The sequence below is a fragment of the Anticarsia gemmatalis genome, chromosome 16 (assembly GCF_050436995.1).
Source record: "Anticarsia gemmatalis isolate Benzon Research Colony breed Stoneville strain chromosome 16, ilAntGemm2 primary, whole genome shotgun sequence".
In the NCBI taxonomy this organism is placed as follows: domain Eukaryota; kingdom Metazoa; phylum Arthropoda; class Insecta; order Lepidoptera; family Erebidae; genus Anticarsia; species Anticarsia gemmatalis.
The window spans coordinates 7,620,410-7,641,808 of NC_134760.1; the positions used below are offsets into that span (position 1 = coordinate 7,620,410).

The following is a 21,399-nucleotide window of genomic DNA, read 5'->3' on the forward strand; positions in this document are numbered from 1 at the left end:
TCCATTTGGTTTACACCGATAGGTAGAGTGATCCACGAGGAAGGTATAATTTATTGATCGAAGTTTTTTGTGAAACCGACAGTTTTTGGAGTATTCGGAAAAATTACGAACAGTACAACATTATTTTCAAAATATGTTTATAACATGTGCAAGAAGCTAATGCAAACAAAGCTGCAGGTGTTTCCAGCATGTTATGGACTTGAATTTCCGCAGTCAATATAGTTTAGACGTTCTCTTGTAAAAGTCCTAAAACGTTATTTAAATTTACTTAGACGCAAAAAAGTATGCGTATTACGGTTTTTGTAACATTTACTTGGTTAAATAAAGCAAAGTCAAGGAAATAAAATGAGTCATCTTCAATCGATTTTATTAGAACAAATATAATTGTGCTGTATCATTGCGTCCCTTTCTAATAAGACCGTGACGAAAGGGACTTATGTAGTTGTCAAATTAATCCGTTTACTTTTTGCAAACTATTGTCAAGTTTAAATTACGGATAGTGTTTCAATTACTTTGACTTATATTTGTGTCGAACATGAAACTTGACAGTCGTTCTAATTTACTCTTCTCCTAATTTGTGACTTACCCGCAACTTTACTTCTTTAGAGTTATTTGAAGGAAAATTAATACTTTCATTTATCCCAAAGGATATGAAAGTAAGTTTAGTTTATTTCTAAAACAATTCCGTAATCATTAGTTCCATGAAGTAAAAGAGTTAAGAAAGACTGATTTCGTTGATGTCTTTTACAGGGTTAAATTTTGAAAGATCGTTTTAAGGCAGTAGTAATTTTATCCGACAAATTTGGGATTGTAGAAAGCATCATAGAAGAAAGGAATTTTATACCACTAAAAATTATGATAGATTTTAATTTTATAAGAAATTAAAGGCAACCTATAAATATTTATTAAATAAACCATAGAACCTGACGTAACGCGAACATAATAAAGAAAGAATTACTCTGAAACACAATGACTTCATGAAACCCTAACAAGTGCTACACACGCAATGGGAAGCCCTCAATACACATGACTAATAGATATCGAATACCATCAAACGGAACATTTAAGATCAAACCACAGAATCCCTGCAAAAAAACTGGAAACATTTATTTCTATATCCTATCGATCGAAACCCAACCGGAACATTGGTCATCGGAAGTCATATTCATACAGATCTATACCAGTGACAGACAGAGGTCTTGTTTAGTAAAATGAAAGGAGGCGCGATCAGTGCCCGCGCGACCGGCTGCGCATACGCACGCGCGCATTGTGCACCGACACATACGAACACCCGCCAAAACATTTCATTTTCAAATTGCAGTGTTCTAAACGTGACAGTTGTAAAGTGTTGTTTGACAGTTCTTTTTTTCTTCTTCAATTATATGACGTTGGACTAAAAAGGTAATGTTTATATTTAGAACCATCTGTATTATCGCATGTTATCGTTTTCGTAAATACAAAATACTATACACAAATCAATGCTTGAACTTAGTGCTTAGACTTCAAGGAAATCTATTGATTTTGCCAATTTCATGAGCTTTATGCACTAGGGATAGAGTTCAAAATCGGTTACCTTTTCGATTTTATAATGCACGACATGGTTACTTAATTTAATACTTATTCTAATAGCATTAAACTTGATGAAACTGAGTTGATATTGAGATTCAGATTAAAATAAATGTTCGTATTCGAAGTGTCAACATAACTTTCGTTGGAACTAGTCAATTCGGTCAGAACGCACGCACGTAATTCATTTATTATGCAAGGAAAATATGTTTACAAAACACACCGTGCTAATATGTATACAAAATCTCTTGATTTTATCAAATAGAAATATGTATGTACTTCCAAGTAGGAATTACATGGTTACTATTCACAAAATTTGATAATCTTACTTTTTTCAAGGAACAAACTCGAAAAACAAAACTTTTTTGTACCTACTGGCATTTAAGACAATCTCTTGAATTACTTTTTGTAGGTCATATTTGTACAAGATTTTGCAGATACCTTCATACGAAGGTGTATCAAATATAGCAAGACTAAGGTGTCTTCATTTCAAACTGTCAATGAAGTCTTAAGCATTTAAAGTACTATATTGAAAAATGTTAAGTATAAGTTACACACATCTTACGAAATCTATGCAAATATAGTTATTAAAATACCTTTGAATATTGGCCTTAACTTTGCGGTTAGGATCAGTTAAAAAATACTATATTGCTTCATATTTGCCTGACAAGAACATGATAAAAGCTCGGATTTTCAGATCTATTCCCTCAAAAAAGAAAGCCTCTCCATCCCACTACTTTGAATGCCACAACAGCCTGCTTTGAAGTCAGCAAGCAATATTTTCCGTTCACCTCTTTAGCATATATTTTTAAGTCTCCTTCGAAAAATACCCTTGTACTTACAGTCCCCTTTATTGCAGACCTTTTTTATTGAAGAACTCTTATAAAATGTTCTGCATGCAAATGCATTGAATCAGGTCATGCAAATCATTATTCTATAGTTCCAAATATTTTCTTGAATAAGAGGAGTCAGATATATGAACGGAAAATGGCTGTTGGACATTCTTTTACGCTAAAACTATACTACGGATTTTGATGAAATTTGGCACCCATATGATAAATAAAAAATCATTTTTTTTCTTTTATCTGGGAAATCATTCCAGGCGGGCGAAGTCTCGAGTTAAAGCTTGTGAATTATATAACTATACGCACGCAAAGTCCTGATCAAATTATTTTTTGTTCATGTACTTAATGATTTTAAGCATTTTATTTTTAGTCATAGCTTAATTGGAACAGCCTTGAGGTTCCGTCGCCAATATTTACGCAAACGCGACGTCTCATCGGGTTACAAAGTTAACTAATGACATAACGCAACTCGGATAATATTTGATAATGTTAAAAGTTGATAAAGAAAATATGTGTTCACGTATTCTTACTAAAATCTTTATGTGCTTGTTTACTAAAGTATAGTCTTTTTTGTTTATTTTAAAGGCTTTTGACCCTATTATCACTACATATAAAATAATGTCACCAAGTCTGTTTGTAGACGAAAAACTCTGAATATAAAAAGATTTTCATGTGGTTTAAACAAATAGACGGTACGACTTTCTAGGAAAATTTAGATGTGTAACTTGTTAAGATGTTGTGTAAAATATCTTTTAAAATCGGGTGAAGCCGAGCCGGGTGACTAGTATGAGTTATAAATTATCGCTTGGGCATACGTCCTCATGCAAATAATATGCATTGAGTCTGCTGTAACTCATTACGGGACTTCAGAATAATATATACTTCGAATGCTCTCAAGGACTGTCTTTAAAACCTTTCGGGCACTCAAGGTTTTGTCACGACGTTTTCCGTTAAAGATTTAATTATTTACAAAGATCTTATTCAACAATTAATGTCGCAAACAAAACGGTACGTATGTAATGGTAACTACAGTTATATGAAAGTAAAAATTCTGCTTTATATGTAAACGATATTGATATTATACCAAAGCCTTGAACTTTTGTTACTGCCTTTCATTTTCCTTTCCATAAATGATTGATCTGTTATTAAAAAATAAGAAAAAACATACAGTTTACGTTTGTTTGTCGTTGCGAGTTGGTTTTTTGAACTCACTTGAAATTTATAATAGGAGCTGATGAGAAAGATAATGAGATCCCGATTACATAGTCATAGTCATATCAATACGATGTTGCCAGCGAAAATATCTATTAACTAGCTGAGCCGCGCAACTTCGCTTGCGTCACATAAGAGAGAATGGGTCAAAATTATCCCCGTTTTTGTAACATTTTTTACTGGTACTTTGCTCCTATTGGTCGTAGCGTGATGATAGGTACAGCCTATAGCCTTCCTCGATAAATGGGCTATCTAACACTGAAATAATTTATCAAATCGGACCAGTAATTCCTGAGATTAGCGCGTTCAAACAAACAAACAAACAAACTCTTCAGCTTTATAATATTAGTATAGATTAGTATAGATTTTCCTTCCTTGATAGTATTAATGGACTGTCGTACGTTGCCTTCTTCAGTCTTCAGCTATCCCCATGAAGAGTTAAGTTTGATTTTTTATATGCAAGTAAAGGAAGGGAAGATTGTTAGGATAGTACCAAGTGGAGCTCACTTCTATGGGAAATAGGAGTGATTTTATGTATGTGTGCTAACAACATACAAATTCAATATTTCAATTTTGTTTATTTTAAAGAGGAATTTTTCAAATTCAATAAATATACAAATGTTTGCATTTAAAAATTAATTTTTTTTTTTACTCAGCTTCAAGGATTTTTATTTCTCTATTGGGTCAACAATACTGTCTCAGTAATAAAATTACAAATTCACTATCAGCTAAACTATCGTGCAACTTGCTGAAGAAGATCTTCATAAAACGAACTAAATATTTATCTCCATATAGACAATCAGGGTCGTTGTATTCATTAACCTATTTGATCGTAATTACTTAAGTTTTTTCTGCCATATTCAAATGTTTACGTGAATAAATTGAGTTTTTGCAGTATTTATCTAATGCCTTGTAACTCAATAATGTTATTATGCAGGTATTTTATAAGTACCGTGTGAAGTTGCATAACTATAGAGTGTTTTAGTTTGTCTTGCTAATAAACATCTTGTAAGCTCTGATTAGATAAGTCTGATTAGACAATAGTACGAAAAATATTTTTTTTTGATAGTGTATGAACTTTACTTCTTTCTGAAATTGCTTCGGCAGTTCTGTACTGTAAAACTACCGAACTCAGTTATAGTCAATACTGACAAACTTGCAGCTTACATAAAATAACAAGGTTAGGGTACTTACAGATTTCAGCTCTAAAAAGATTATATTTTAGAATGTTCTTACTTGATTTCGAGTTTCCGAGTGTTGCCGTTTTCGTAATCTTGTTACATTTTTCTTCTAAAGTAACTTTATTTTTCTGGAATTATTTACTTATAAATACTTTGCGTATATAACTGCTGCAGTTCGGAAAATACATGCATAAGCTGTCCTCGGTTCCGGTAGTCATGCTAATACATTCTGTGAATCACGGATAAACCTGACCACTGGTAAAACCTTACATCCTGCAAACGTTTAGGACTACTAGAGGTATAGAAACTATGGACAAGAGACTGGTAAACATATGTACATACTTGCATGTTTATTAAAATGGTCTCCTATTATTGGGAAGTTAAATTTTAAATTGCGAAATGTGGATATATTGCATACCCTTGCACTTTAGGGTTCAATACGCGTGACTATATGAAATAAATAAAATTATAAAAAAAATACATACACATACAAAAGAAAACATCGTATTTATAAATTTTGCAATATTTAACAAGGTAAGCAATTACCTAAAATGAACCACTTTTCATCGCGTAAAAGTACGTTTAGTAGTTTTTGTGCTTATCGCGAACAGACAAGAAAATATCGCAGAATTTATAATATGCATACCGTTCATTCATGCACGGTGGACTATCAGGGAAGTACGAATCAGACAAGACTATGTACTGGAAAAGACCTGTGTAGTTTAAAGAGTAGAAACAAGCGTATATCAACTAGATTATATAAATTAAATTCTTTGAAGCATTGACAACAACGCAAAGCTACATTTATTTGCCATTCACGAGTACAGATAAAAAAACGGTAATTAATACATTTATAACACGCGATACTCACAATGATTATTTTATAAGATAATTTAATCACATATTTATATCCAATCAAACATGTCCACGGGCGATTCTGGGTACTTAATCAACACGCATAAGCGTCTTGTCACACGACTCGATAGTTTTTTGTTACGACCAGGAAATAATACAATTTTTTTTCTTATCTCTGACCTTAAATCGAAAGTCCGTAAGCAATTAAAACTGGTTTTAATGAGTGAGAATAATACGCATACATCATTGTTATTTTATTCCGGGTAACCTTGTGAAGTTCGTTGACAGTTTTTGGGAGAATTCTTTCTTGTACTAACTTCTATAGGTTACAGTTTCTTCAGTTATCTTCACTATCATTTTATCAAAACAATGTCTGTGGCTCTTCGCGTTTAAAATTCCCTTTTTCGGGTATCCTGAAATGTTTAACGATTATAATTCGATAGAACTGATAAGCCGAAAATTGTTTTACGAGTACTTTTTCTGCCACGATCGAATAGCTATGATTAAATGAAATCTGCCTGCAAATCTGATCAGCACTCCTAACTAAGAAATACAGGTACAATTATTACTAGTATATTATTGTTTAACTAACAATACGAGGTACCGAATGTACAAAATCGTTACTTAGTCAGTTAGTGCGTCGGATGATATAGTAGGTACGGCTTTAATATAACACTTTTTGCTGTTGTTTTGATTGTCATGAATGTTAGTTTTCCGCATTACTAGCGTGCAAAATGTTAACCAGTATGTTTTTAGATGTGACAAATTATATTATTAGTAAACTTTTTCTAAAACTGTAAGCTAAATGACATATTTGTTTTTGTCGTAGTAATAATGTTATTTAACAAGAAGATCCCATGCTAATGGACCAATATAAAATAACTAGAAGTTCGTATTTTACAGTTAATTTAGTTCGAATTAAATGTACTTAAAAGTCAGTTCCCGCGGCACTCGCCAGGGCGCTGATCAGTTTTTCATACCAAATTTGTCGATAGTTAGTTTGGTCGATAGTCGATAGTGGTAATATAGGGTTCAAGAAATCACGAAAAAGGTTAATGCATAAGTAAAAGTTCATGCATTCAAATCCACGATAGTCCATATTTAAGAGACATTAACTTTGGTAAAAGCAGTTTTTTTACTCAATATTAAGGCTTACGTAGTTCAAAAGTTCATCAAGAACCAGTAAGTGATAGTTGTATAAAGAAGCACCATTAAACCGGTCTCACATTCATTAACAAAAAGTCGATCGCAACGTTCAATTGCGCAACGTGATGGATGGAATCAGGTCGTCGAATAGGTTTATGTATTCGATATTAATGCAACTTCGCTTTATAAGGTCGTTATGTGTATGAGAATTGGACTAGAAAACCGAGATGATTCCAAAAAATATATTAACTCAGAACTATAACTGATAAATGCTCTATATACCTTAGACCTTATTAGAGCTTGGTGAGTTTTAAAACGGAAATCTATACTAATATAATAAAGCTGAAGAGTTTGTTTGTTTGAACGCGCTAATCTCAGGAACTACTGGTCCGATTTGAAAAATTCTTTCAGTGTTAGATAGCCCATTTATCGAGGAAGGCTATAGGCTATATAACATCACGCTACGGTCATTAGGAGCGGAGTAGCAACGAAAAATGTTACAAAAACGGGGAAAATTTTGACCCATTCTCTTAGGTGACGCAAGCGAAGTTGCGCGGGTCAGCTATTTTCTTTTCTCTTATAAAAAATCAATTTACTTACAGGACCGCTGGCGAAATAATAAGTGCACGATTTTTTAAATATAAACGTATTTGCGTACATGCGAAATCACACATCTGTCACGCTTCTGCCAGACCGCAGTGGATCTTCTAAAGCGATTCAAATGCCAAATAAGTCTTTTTAGTGTACTCGATTGTCATTCAAAAGTTTGTAAAGTCACAAGACGATCACTCTTTAACTCTTTCATTGTATAAGTATTACAAAAATATCACAATTTCTTAGATTATAATAAAATATAATATACTTTTATTTAAACAAAACCCAAAATAATATCTAATAAACTCGAAATATAATTTTATATGTAAGTAGTGTACTGAATTATACTTTCAAGGAAGGTGAGCCCAGGACGATTTTAATTGCTCATTTCCGAGCTCATAAAATGTGATCTAAATCAAAGTTCATGAATTTATTTATGTAAATGACTGGTGAATTGTATAGAATTAATTGAGACTGCAATTATTACGATCATTATATTGACCATCAGATGAATGAGTAATAAAACCAAATTCTATATTTCGAGACTCTAGGCCGAATACCTTGGATTGTGGTCATTTGTGGTCGATCTTAGAACGTATGTTGAATCTATTCCGATTAAACTAGTATGTATTATTATGATCTATTATAAGTATTGCAGGGAAGACTACACCATTTTTAAACAAAACTTAAAATTACGTTACTTATACGGTGTGACCGTATATGTTGCTCCAGGTTAAAGCTACCCATGTGTACGACATTTGCCTAAATTCGTGCAGTAGTTTATGCAAACATTGAAATTACTTACAATTGACTTAAATTAAATGAATGAGTGCGCAATAGGTAAAGTTTAAAAGACATATTGTTAGAACTAAAATAGACTAGATTCTGATTGTAAGACATAGTAATAATAGTAGCCAGGACCATAAAATAATAATAAAAAAGTACCACGTAGGCAAAGCTACGGGTAAAAGCTTATTACTTTAAACATAAAACGTTCATGTTTTTCCGTAATAATTAATATTGACACTTTATGTCTTTAGTCGCAGATTACTATCAAAATGACAAATATTTACACGACGAAAAATATTTATGCGTAAAAATTATTGCTTTCTTTAAACGATGTAATAAGAGTCTTTAAGGCAAGTTATTACACAGAATTTTATTTTATCTCTTCCACTTGACAATATAAGATAATAATCTTTTGGTACTACATATAAATTGGAAGGCATTTTTTTGGAGGCATTGATATATTGATGTAGGTAGTTAGACTCAAAGAAAATAAAATCGAGTACTCGAGATATTTCTGAGGGGCTACTAATATCAGTAAAGTGATAAAAAACCAGCAATACTTTTTCTAGAAAAGCGTAAATTTAGAAGCATTGTTTTATTTGCATTCTTTGAGAATTCGTATGATACACACCGTTCTATCCTATCCACTGTAATATATCTGAGACTAAAAATCTTTTAGAAGCTCTTTAGCTGCTTAAAAATATAATCTAGTATATATATCCCCAATACAAATTCATTTCCAAATATAACTTCTATCAAACAAAAGATACGACGAACAAAGGGAAAAATAAATTGTATTCAATCGTCTCTTATTACATATTAACCGCATTTCTCGAGACATAAAACTCGTATGTTACGACTGGCAGTGCCCTTTTTGTGGATCACGTATTCAAAATTATGTTATGAAGTAATCCATGACGGTAATAATCACGGATATGGCCCCACCTGCAAGAAAAGTGTCGCCTGTGGAGCGGTTTCATACCACTATCGACAACCGATTATTGATTTTCGTATGATAATCCTGATCGTAACCTTTTGTGTATCTTGAAAGAACTATTTTCTGCAAGTAATTTTAAATATTAAAAATCCATTGATCAACTGATATCAATACCAGCTTGGTTCCTTGTGAAACCACAGTGAATTAGTATGGTCGTTCGTGGTCGTATTTGTTATCGTAATTTTAGTATGGCTTGAATTGGTTGTTTAATTTTTAACATTTTCAAATTATCCTTTATGTTACTCAAAAAAAACACGATTAAAGTAAATATTAACACACAAAAATTACTCTTAGTAAACATTTTATTAACATAAAGACACAGAAAAACGGTTAACGACAGCAAATAGACGACAACACTAGAAATGAAGTGAGGGCATTTTCTTCGGATATGTTTTTGCTTTAGATATGTGAATGAGGCAATGGAAGTTTGTAAGAAACGTACCTAGTCGCATTCTTTGGTCCCTATCTACCATTATGGAAAAAATATATTATGTGTGTATGTATATTTTTGCAAAGCGCCGTAAGTACACCAGTCTTACCACGATTACGTTCATCATGACTATTTATAGATATGATAAAAAAATAAAATTGCATATATTTAATTGAGAGTAACTCTAAGCTTCCATAATTTATTTATCAATCGATGCTGCTCTAATGATCGAATTATACAAATAAATAAATTCTGTTCAAATTAAGAAGGCCGCTTGTGCAAATAATTCAGATTTTATGATAATATAGCTATTTATAAATAGTTACTAAGCTTATGCAACTTTATACAAGTGCAATATAAAAACTATTTAAATAAATATTTTTGGACAACTTACACACGGGCATTTGATTCCAAACTATACAGTGCTTATACTATGGTAACCAGACAGTTGAAACACAAAATCTTTAACTTAAAATAAACAAAGTCGGACACATTTTACACACATTATTTCTCGACCCTACATCCCTTCACTCACCGACCCTCAGAAATAAATTTCATGTCAATACTTCACTTTAGTCCCCAACCCGCACTTGGCCAGCGTGATAGACTCAGCTTAACCTCTCCCTCTTTCGGGAGGAGACCCTTGCCCAGCAATGGGACAGTCACTGGTTGAAAAAACTTAATTTAGTATTAAAACTGCATAAACAAAGGCTTTAAATAATAAAATATCATCAAGAATTTATTCAAAGACTAGACTTTTGATATAAGATAAGGGATTTTTGTTCCGATGATGATGACATTAATATATGTTAAGGCCGATTCATTTTTCGCCTCAAAGTTGAACGCTCGGTTCGTTAACGCAGCCTTGGCCTTTCAGTCATTTGACTTGAAAGGAGCTCCTTAAAAGACAAGTGGAACTAAATAACAGAATTTAACTTTGTTTTTGAAATCTTACAATTTAATCTGTGATATAAAAGGTAGTTTATTTATCAGGCTTTAAAAACTTTTATTGATTATAAAAGGTTTCTGATGAATACTCATGTAAATAGATGTCAAGTTATGGGTGCCGGCTTCGAACAGTGTTTTGCATTTAATCATTTTTGGACTCTATACAATGACATGGTTGGTCAGTCAATCGCGGGTGTGCCGCGTGTTTACCATATTTTACCGTTTGTCTTAATTTCATTGTGTAGTACTGCCTCTGTGGCGCAGTGGTTAAGGTCGCCACGCCGCTAGGGAGGTAGAGGGTTCGATTCACAGACGGAACAATTATTTGTGCGATTCACAAATAGTTGTTTCGGGTTTGGTTGTACTTTGTGTCCGTTGTTTGCATGCTTGTACAAGTTCCCGCACCACAAGAGCAATTCTTAGTGCGGGAGTTGTCATTGAACCACAGGCACGTGGAACTAATAAGTTATTTGGAAACTTCGGGTGCAATAATGTCCTAACATCGAAATACTTCTAAGTTCTTACTTATGGAAAGTCTCAATTGAATTCGCTATGAAATTAACTGGGGGCACAGCTCGGGATGGGCTTTTAAGTGCCTCTGTTTCGCCCATACGCTTACCTTAAAAGCCTCTAAGTGTTCTTAAAGACTGCTTAAAACTGATCATTTATTGCTGGGTGGGTGCAACTAGCTGTGAACAGAGTGAACCCAATTGACCTATTAGATTATAGAGTATTAAAGCTGCAATTTGGTTCTTTAGCAGTAATTGACTGCTTGTGTGGTCCAACGACAGCTGGTATTATTTTAAAACATACTTCTCGTAAATCTGAAATTCAACGATGACGCAAAATAAGGTAGGAATCGTGGCAGTTGGATTTATATTGGTCTCTGCTTAACGCCATTGTAATATGGTGTGATTTTATTTCATTTTTATATGTCCATACTGTTCATAAGGCCCAGTAGCTATCAGTGATCTTAATTTCTAAAGTAGCTAACCTTTAAAAGCGATATATTATTCATAAACTGTTCCACTTATATGTGAAACATAAGACATGCTCATAAAATATTGAAATCACTACGTGGGCAGACGTTTTATATTAATCATCTTCAGTGTTACATTTTATTTAGTTTAACATAATATTACGATATGTCACAGAATATTTCTGCATCAGTTTTTAATCTAGATCTGTCTGCAATCGGACTGAGATTTATGTAAATGCCCATATTTATAGTTTTAGTGACACAATGGATTCTGGTTTTGAATTAGGCTGTTTTTTATGGTGTGATACATTGTTGGTTGTTAGAACTGCACTGTTGCTAAAACTTGGTAGTTAAAACACACATCATACAATATACAATACGATAACAAGATAGACAGGCACAAATATGAGTCAAAATTATTTTATTTCCGTTGGGAGTAAAAAAGTGGTGAAAGCTAAGTTAAATAAGACCTTATACATTATTGATCAGTAAACTGTAAAAATATTCTGTAACGGAATTTTTTACAACCGTCCGCCTGACATTACTCCTTTTTAGGAAGCAAACAATCACAATTATAGTGGGTCTAAAAAACCGCTATCAAGTCAAAAAAAATGAAAATACAAATCATTTGTAAATTAAAAAATAGAATGGCGAGGCTTAAATAGCTGTACATAATTCATACAACAGTAAACAACGTGTGTACTATGATCTTTAACCCTATAATTACGTTACATGAATGTTACGGAAAGCAATTAGTGTAAGTGCTAGGCGGTCCCACTTCATAATTAGCAGTGTTTTATTATTCACTGAGAATTAGTAATTGAACAGTCTGTTTATTTTGTCTGTCTGTAAAACTTGGATACTGAACGGTAGAAGTAATTTGGATGAAATTTTGAAACAGTTATTTTGTATACCCGCACTTGGCCAAAGAGGTAGATTGAAAACTTAACCCCTCATTAATCCGGGAGGAAACCTTTGCCCAGCAGTGGGACAGTAATAGGTTATTTTTACAAAGTATATTCCGAAAAAGATCATTTTTTGTTTATAATAATATATTAATTATCAACTTCTGCTATTTTGACTTACTCGCGAAAAAAGAAAAGTAACAAACACAAAAGTAAGTGATCCAAATATTTCTTGGCATCGATTGAATGGTATAAGTCCTACGATATGAAATCATGTGTTTGTGCTAATCTTATTCGAATTATGCCAGCAGTCTGCGGCCTCGCTGGCATAATTCGACCAGCCATTGGAATGCAAGTGACCCTGAATATGTAACAGTCGGATGATTTTTTTCTGATATACCTTAGTGATAATAGAAAATATATTCTGTGACAGAATGTCTGTGCTTGCTTATTTAAGTGTCGATAGCAAAAATTGGGAATTTAACTAAATCTTATGTTTGCTCTGCAGACTCTTATAGTATGATGAGACTTCACTTCAGTTGCCACTATTTAATCGCCACTGATTAAAACGTCAGTTTTATTTTTTATTTTATCAAACGTATCAGCACAGACATAATGACTAATCTTTTAATAAATAATCAAACGACCTATTTAATAGTAGAATTACTAAGGATAAGTCTTTTCTTTTTTTGTGAAATATACACTGGTTACGAATACGCGCTTTTCTTGACAAATGGGCACTGAAAGCGAGACTCAACGAATCTAGAGAAATTTGCTATATCAACTCAGACTCAATCAAATATGACATGGCCCTTACATGAAATAGAATACTCACAATATTCTTATCATTGTGTGGCTACAGGAAGGCATGTGTGTGGAATACAATGTCAGTCCCATGTAATAAAAGGCAAGCCTGTTGCAATAACATAATCCGTGATTAAAACATAACTATCTCGCAAGTTATAAACCGATACGCTTTCCAAGGCTGTCACTGCTTCCTTTTATTGTTATGACACGATTTAAGTCTGCAACAACCTAACATGTAACCACATACCAACAATAACTTGTTCAATCAGGAAGTGCTCTATATTTTATTTAAATACCTAACGATCTGCGTCATTGTTAAACATTTTGTAGGTTTATGAATTTATAATGACACATTAATTATGGCCGATATCAATCACTTCGAAATCAACCGACCACGGAAATTGCGCATCAACATTTTCATTAATTAATTTTAGTGTAAGATCAATCAAAAATGTTAACAATAAAACGTTATGTTCTCTACACTGCCTATAAACACAAATTAAAAAAATACTTATATTTGGGTTATTTATGACAGATTTATCACCGACTGATGAAGAATACATATAAGTAATACATTAATTTTACAAAAAAAAAACAATGAGAATCCTTAAAAAATGTAATGATTCCTATTCGATTAGAATTAACGTAAAAAAGTAAATCCATTGAACGAATAGTAACTGGATTAAAATAGAATACAACTTTACAACGATATTTTAAATACTCATAATAATTTCAATGCAAAATTATGTATGTTTAATATTGCCACATATAGTTATATATTATGAGTTTAACGTCTTTTTTCTAGCGTCTGAAAGTGTATATAACTGTAGGTCAGATTAGTACGTTTTATACTTTTATAAGAAGCTTAAATCCTACTGCTTGATATAAACGCCTACGCTAATTGCTACATATATCTTTTAAACAAACACCTGTTTGAGTCGACTGTTCTATATTCACCCACATGTCAATTTGATCGTTTCAAAACTATAACTTAAACGATTGATATACATTTAAAAAAATACCCCTAAAGTAATCCCTCGAAAACCTGGCTTCGAAGTTTCATACATTCCAAACTTTATTTTCGGTAGAACCCGGAAACAACCGAAGCGGTTCAAATATCATCGGTTGAACTCGAAACAACCAACTACTTTTTCTAGTTCCAGTGTTCAATTTCAAATTGAAATGTATCTCGACGTTTTTTTAAAGGCACTATTTCCTCGTATTATAAAGTGTAATTGCTTTTTGATGATGGTAACAAAATAAAGCTCGTTGACATTGCAGTAAGGTGCTTGACCTATCTCGGTGGACTGTATCATCTGCATGATAAAATAAGTATGTACTAACGTAACAAAATATACGGAAATGATTTTTAAGAAATTATTAATTTTCCTTTTTAGGTTTATTTACACTTATCGGTACCTTGAAAGAATTTATTCTAGAAGTGAAGTGTAAATCCACTTATATCTCGTAATTAAATCTAGTGGAAATAACTCCCCGTTTCACTTACGTTATTCACATTACAGTACATCTAAACTTAGAAACTTAACAAGCAAGCTAAAGACAGTGACAAAATTCAAAAGATTACAAAATCAGACAAACGTACAAACTCATTTATCAAGCAATTGTACTACTGTCCTAGAAAACAAACAAAAAATCTAGCTCAAACACATAAGATTATATAACAAGTGTTTCACACAGCTAATTGGTTTCAGTTCTCATAATTCGTTCCCACGGTGTAGTCGCGCCGTGATCTAGATGCACTTCGGCGATAGCGCTTAGTGTCAAACGTGCTGCGACTGCGCAGGGCCATGCCAAATTTGTGTACTCGAGCACACTTAAATGCAATGTTTTGGTCGTTATATAGCTAGAGCTAGAGGCTGTATTGAACGATTTTCTGTTATTAAAATCACATAAATCACAAAAACAATCTCCTTGAGCTTTTAAATTATTTGTGTGTCAATTTCAATACATCTTTTCAAAGAGAAATGTCTTGATATTTTTTTATTCGCTCCGGTTTCTGATTTATTGTTTGTTATCTTTTCGATTTCTGATTTGTAGTGTTAAGAAACGACATTTGTACTAAAACACCTGTTTTACAATACTAATAAATGTTTTCTACTCCTAAGTTACCTGTTCTACAATAACTAGTGCACTTGTAACTATAAGTTTGATTAAATTAAGTTGCTATAAATACCTGTAGGTACAGGTTACTGACAGTACGCAAACATAACTCTTTCGTACAAAAAATCAATAACTAGTCTAATTATGTCTACAGCCAATTATTAGTAAGATATTTTTTACAATTAAATAACAACTTAAGTTTTTGTTGCATTTCGAGCACTAAATCAGTTATGGCATTTTTAATATCCTATATTTATTATTATTAATTGTATGAAAAATGCTTACACTATATTTTAACCCTCTTATTCATAAAAATATATGAAGTTATGAAAGCCTTATTTAGTGTTTTGTTTCTTTCAGTCTTTAGCGACATGAAAAAGAGAAAACATGTTATAGTTTTAACTAAAATAGGTTTATAGTGTGTTTATGAATAAGAGGTAAAGTCCACAAGTCCCGTACTTATCTATCGTGGTACTCTCACGGGCTGCCTTCTCGTTCCGGGAGGAGATCCCCGCCCAGTTGTGGAACATTAAACAGTTTAAATATCTTTTTTTTTATTTAATTCTCACACATTATCTAGTAGGCAATTTGTACAAGGTATTTTACAAGCATACATAGAGCCTATCCAATTACCAACATACTTGACAGTCACTCAATCATTCTGGTCCAAGTGATCAAACATTTATACTAGGTATGCAGCACTTAACATTTTCTTGTAGACACACACGTGGCTTATGTGCCAAGGTTCCACGTCGATAAGTTTTAAGATTATGGTCAAGACCTAGATTATATTAAGACGTAGTAAATCTCTATATGCAGATAACTCGTTTCTATGACTCAGTTCCTTCGCCGATGTTGTGGAGCAGCGAAAGTACTCTACTAGCGTAGGTAATCGTTAGTATAGTAGAGATTGTTCTGAACGGTCTCCGTCATTTCTGACAAGATATTTATCTTTGACTAGCTGACCCGCGCAACTTCGCTTGCGTCATATAAGACAGAATGGGTCATAATTTTCCCCGTTTTTGTTACATTTTTTACTGGTACTCTACTCCTATTAGTTGTAGCGTAATGATATATAGCCTGTAACCTTCCTCGATAAATGGGCTATTTTTTTTCAAATCGGACCAGTAGTTCCTGAGATTAGTGCGTTCAAACAAAGAAACAAACTCTTTAGCTTTATAATATTAGTATAGATAATATGGTTGAGATGTTTCAAATTATGAGTATAATAATGCTAAAAACAGTACAGCACAGAAAGTACCTGAGCTGTGACAAATCGAGATTTTTTTAGAGAGTCATCTCTATCTTGAAATACGCGGAATCAAACGCTAAAATTAAAAGCATTTAGATCCAATCACATTCAAACTGCAAAGACGAGGTCGATCTACTTAATTTCAAAAAGAGATGCTTATTTAATTTTACAGTCTACAAATTCTTGTTCATATTCTATGTTTACAAAACCTAAATTACCGTGAGAAAATTATTAGTAATATGTTTATCTTACTTAATAATTACTTGTATTTTAGTAATTTACGAAATCAATTAAATGCCACAAACTCAGTTAATCGGAGCGAATTTACAAATGATACGTATAAATCATTGGAAATGTTTTATATGGCTAAACTAGATACATAATTTTGAATATATTAATATTTATGCGCGTATGTTAGTGTATTATAATTATTTATTATGCCTCTTAGGCTATTTTACCTCTAATTGATTTTAATGCAATTAATTGACTGTTATCGGGAAAATTAAGCTGTATACCATATTCTCAACCTTTTTTTTTGGATTTTAATAAGCACAGAGACAGTGTAGATCAAAAACGACGTTTCATAAAAATTGTAATAAAATTTATATTTTTAAGTAAAACTAGATGTGAAAATGGCTTCCTTGAGCATTGCGTTTAAGAAAGTCTATTATGACAAAAGGTCGGCTGTTAATGCGAAAAATATTTAAACGCTTAATTGTTTATGAATCTTCTTCGCTGTCAAAAACAATGGCCTTTTTTATTGAATATAGAGTTTTATTGTCTACTTTCAAATATTACGTAACGCAATAAATAAAATAATGATGTTTATTATCCAAATTTACAATTCCACATTGCGTCGTGAGTCACCCACCTCGCCTTATACGAACATTATTATAACAACATTCTTTGGTACTGACGGTACATTTTATTGAGCATTTGTCATTCATGTCAAAATGTTACAGTTTGATAGCCTTTTGTTCTTGCACTTGCGTTTAATTAATAGTTATTTTAACTGACTATTGTGCAAATCCTTCATTTTTTTAACTTATATCTGTTCTATTGCTGGTTTAAAGTCTTCTTCCAAAATGGGGAGAGTTTAGGCCTCGACTCTAAAACGCTCACCAAGTACACGAACTTTCCAAGTATAAATTTAGTAGAAGTTATAGTTTTCTTTATCAGTTAAAGAGCTGGTAACATAGATTAGTCTGAACCTGATCTCGGCACGACTTTTCCCTTATCTTCTAAATTCATCGATTTTCACAAAACCTTAATACATGCACCTAGCAACCAAATCGCTCTGCCGATAGAAACCCGCTTAAAAGCAGACTGGTGATCATATAAAAGGTTGTTCACTATTTCGCATTCAACTAGGGAACCCAGCAGACATGTTCCTGCCCCAGTTTCACCGTGTACTTTTTAATTTTCTTCTACAACCAATTCATAAATTATCAGTCTATTGATATAAACTGAGTGAAAATCTGTTCAATCGTTTTTGAGTTAATCGCGAACAGTCAAACACGACGGGATACTTTGGTTTATAACATGTCGTGATATACGTGTGCTCTACTCCGATATATTTCATCATTAGTTAAAATACTGAGATTTATTTAATTGAATACTAAGCTTAAAGTTCTATTTAAGTCCGTCGAAATGTTAAGTGAAGGGAATTCAGAAGCGCTATAAATCACTAAGTTAGTATTGTTATAAAACGGCTACCGTAATGAAATCTATTTATTAACAAGGTACTGAGTGGACAATAGATTTAAATTATTTTCTAAAGAACAAGCATAAGTCGAGAGGTCGTGAGTTTTACAAACATGTTATTATTATAGGAACAATTGCTACTTTACACAGTTAAATATTGAATACAATAAATTACTGATACGTTAAAATCTGCTGTTTTTTTACACTTATAATATTATTATGTTTATTTTATTAGTACAGGATAATTACGACAAACGTCAATCATAGCATTACGTACATAAATTATTATAAATACACAGGGCAGTACTATGCCCTTTTATTCAATAAAATACTCAATAAGTAAGTATTGTCGTGTTGATAGATCTCAAGACGCTTTATTATTGCTGCAATAATGTTCAATCCTCTATTCATTGTTTTGGTAATTTAGAGATCATATTGTTTGATATTGGGTTTTCCCTATTTCAATTCCAAAATCGTCTCCGACCGTACAGAATCACGATTCGCCTTTCAAATCGATGCCATTTATAAGTGGCAAGGATATCACGAAACTTGAGGGGAAATCCAGACATAAACGTTAACACGACAGTGCACGACATATAGTTCACTCGTCTCGTTACCTTTAATAAATGCGTGATTTGTTGGTCATATAAACGTCATCTTTGTGCCGCATACTCTAATAGGCTGTTTTTGTTGCAGATAAAACGTGGCCGGAGTATCTCGCAGTGTTGTGTCAGTGTATTGTGCTCTCTAGTTGTACGATGAGAAGACTCGTTCTAACCGCTCACATTATGCAACCGTGTCTGTAACAGCGGAGCTATTGACTTAGTGAGTTGACATTTCGCGCCAATGTCGCGTGTGTAGGCAATGGCTTTGGCAAACTTCACGCTCGCGGGCGTCGGCGCGGCGACGCCGGCGTTCGCGGCCACCTCCTCGACGCCATTACGCGTCGACCTCGACGACCTGCTCTATTCCCCTGCAGAACATCAACCAGATGCATCGCCTCAACCTCAGCAAGGGACCAACGAACCGTTTGCACCACCCTCAAATCAAAGACGACCTAAAGTGAGAAAGCGTGCAGGGACATCGTATCTTCCTCCTCCGAATCAGTACGCACAGTATCAAGGGCATCCCCCACAGAACCCTTATCAACTTCATACACAAATATACCAGCAGAATACAAGACTTGACGTACAGATCGACAAGCAGCGGGTTCACGAAGTGAATTCACAGTTTGATAACACGGGACAGTATGTTCACGATCCTACTGGTGATTATGATTATGAGCAAAGGAGGATGAATCAAAATCCTCAGGGGCCTGGATATAATCCCGGGTACGCGGAGGCACCTTATGGTCCAGCGTCAACGCCACAACCAACTTCTAGTCGAAGGTTCGATGGAAATCAGAACCAAAATAATAATAACTTCAACTTCAATAGACCGCCGAGTACGGCGGCGCCACCGAGGCCACCTAGCGAGGGTACGAAGACAGGAAACAGTGGGAACCCACAAGCTCCTCCAGACAGACCACGCGGTTTTACTAAAGTAGAAACGGGTGGATCTGGAGGAAATACACAGTTACATGCAGTTCTTGACTACGATGATGATTATTACGATGACCCTGAACCAGGTAATGACTCCTTAAAATCTATGTTGTTACGGCTTAGTGTGTTTCTATTTTTAATATTCTTTAAATATTCGATATTTTCCATAACTTTAATTTGGCATATAGTGCTAAAAATGGAAGTGAATCAATATTTGGTTGTTGGTAAATTACTCGTGGAATAATTTGCCCAAGTTTGTCTTGCACTTAACCGATTTGTTTACGCTAAAAATATTATTATGAGAGTAGGCTTGCTCGCCTCCAGTCCTTCTGCTGATTATTTTCGGAGACATTAATTACACGGATTTGTCGTAACGTCGTAAATAAGGAACCATTTTATCAACCTTCATATGATGTGAAAACGGTAATCGTAGAATCCCTTAACCTTCATCTATCTATTGCTTTTGTTTATTCGTCTGTGTAGGAAATCCTTGCGTTTATTGTCAATAGTCAAGCAATTGTCAAACAAATGTATGTCCGTCTGTTGATCACGGTTTTTTGCCACTCGTAGGTTTGATGATAGTTTGACATTCAAGCAAATTCGGAAAATTTTGCTTGAGACGTTTTGTTGTTAATCTTTAAATTTGAAGGAACTTACCTAACAACTTAATCCTTATGCTCTTGATTTTTTTATTTATAGTACGTAAATTTCAAAATTTAGGTACATTCATCATTTCCCTTGATATAAAAAATACAATACAAAGGCCTTTACAGGCTTACTCTCAGCCTAATGTGTTTACAATTTTTACTAATACATTGCGTATGATTCTTTGTTTAAGGCTAACCACAGATATTTGTCAAGACACTAGGGTACTATTGGATTATGTATGCAAAATCTAAGCATAAGCTATTACTATCTACAGTGTGGTACTCGATACACTTAAGTCAAAGGCCTTCGGCGGTTCAACCGGTCGCCAATGCCACCAATACAATGGCCAGTCGTTGCAGTACATTGTCGACTATTGTCGGCATAGAAGGTTTATTTATTTCCTTGTTATCAGAGTGAATGTATAACATGTCTATTGAATTAGCGAATTCCATCACGGATTTGTTGTACTGGCGGAAGTTTTAATTAAGATTTTATTGCTTAGAGAAACGGTGAACCGGATTCTAATGGCTAAGTTGTTAATAAGAACACCTGAGTTTAGAACAAGTACAGCGAATTGTTTGCCTTTAAATCTGTAAAACAAATCACCGCAATCTGTTATTGCCATCTGGGTACTCATTCAGTTGGGCGATTTTCTGCAGTCGTTACCTCCTATCGAGTATCGAGTTTGACATTTAAAATGTTCTGAGAAATTACTTCTTACTGCATCCGCTAGGGGCGTTGATCTGATTTTTTTGTTGTCGCCAGTGTATCAACTTTCCCGTAGTTCTTACTTCTCATGTCTACTTCGGTGGAAGATAGGATTTTTTTGCGTGGGTAAGGTAATCTCTTCAAAACTGAATGTCCTGCTATGCTTCTTAC

The 21,399-nt window shown here is 33.6% G+C and overlaps 1 protein-coding gene across 1 annotated transcript in view; it reads left to right on the forward strand.

Moving 5' to 3' along the window:
* Positions 1-1,228: 1,228 nt before the first annotated feature.
* Positions 1,229-21,399, forward strand: part of spz3 (Spaetzle domain-containing protein 3) — a 47,197-nt gene continuing 27,026 nt past the window's right edge. The window contains exons 1-2 of the mRNA XM_076124100.1: positions 1,229-1,401; positions 19,028-19,958. Coding sequence (XP_075980215.1) covers positions 19,196-19,958 — 763 coding nt within the window. The 5' untranslated portion in view covers positions 1,229-1,401; positions 19,028-19,195. The remainder of the gene's footprint in view (positions 1,402-19,027; positions 19,959-21,399) is intronic.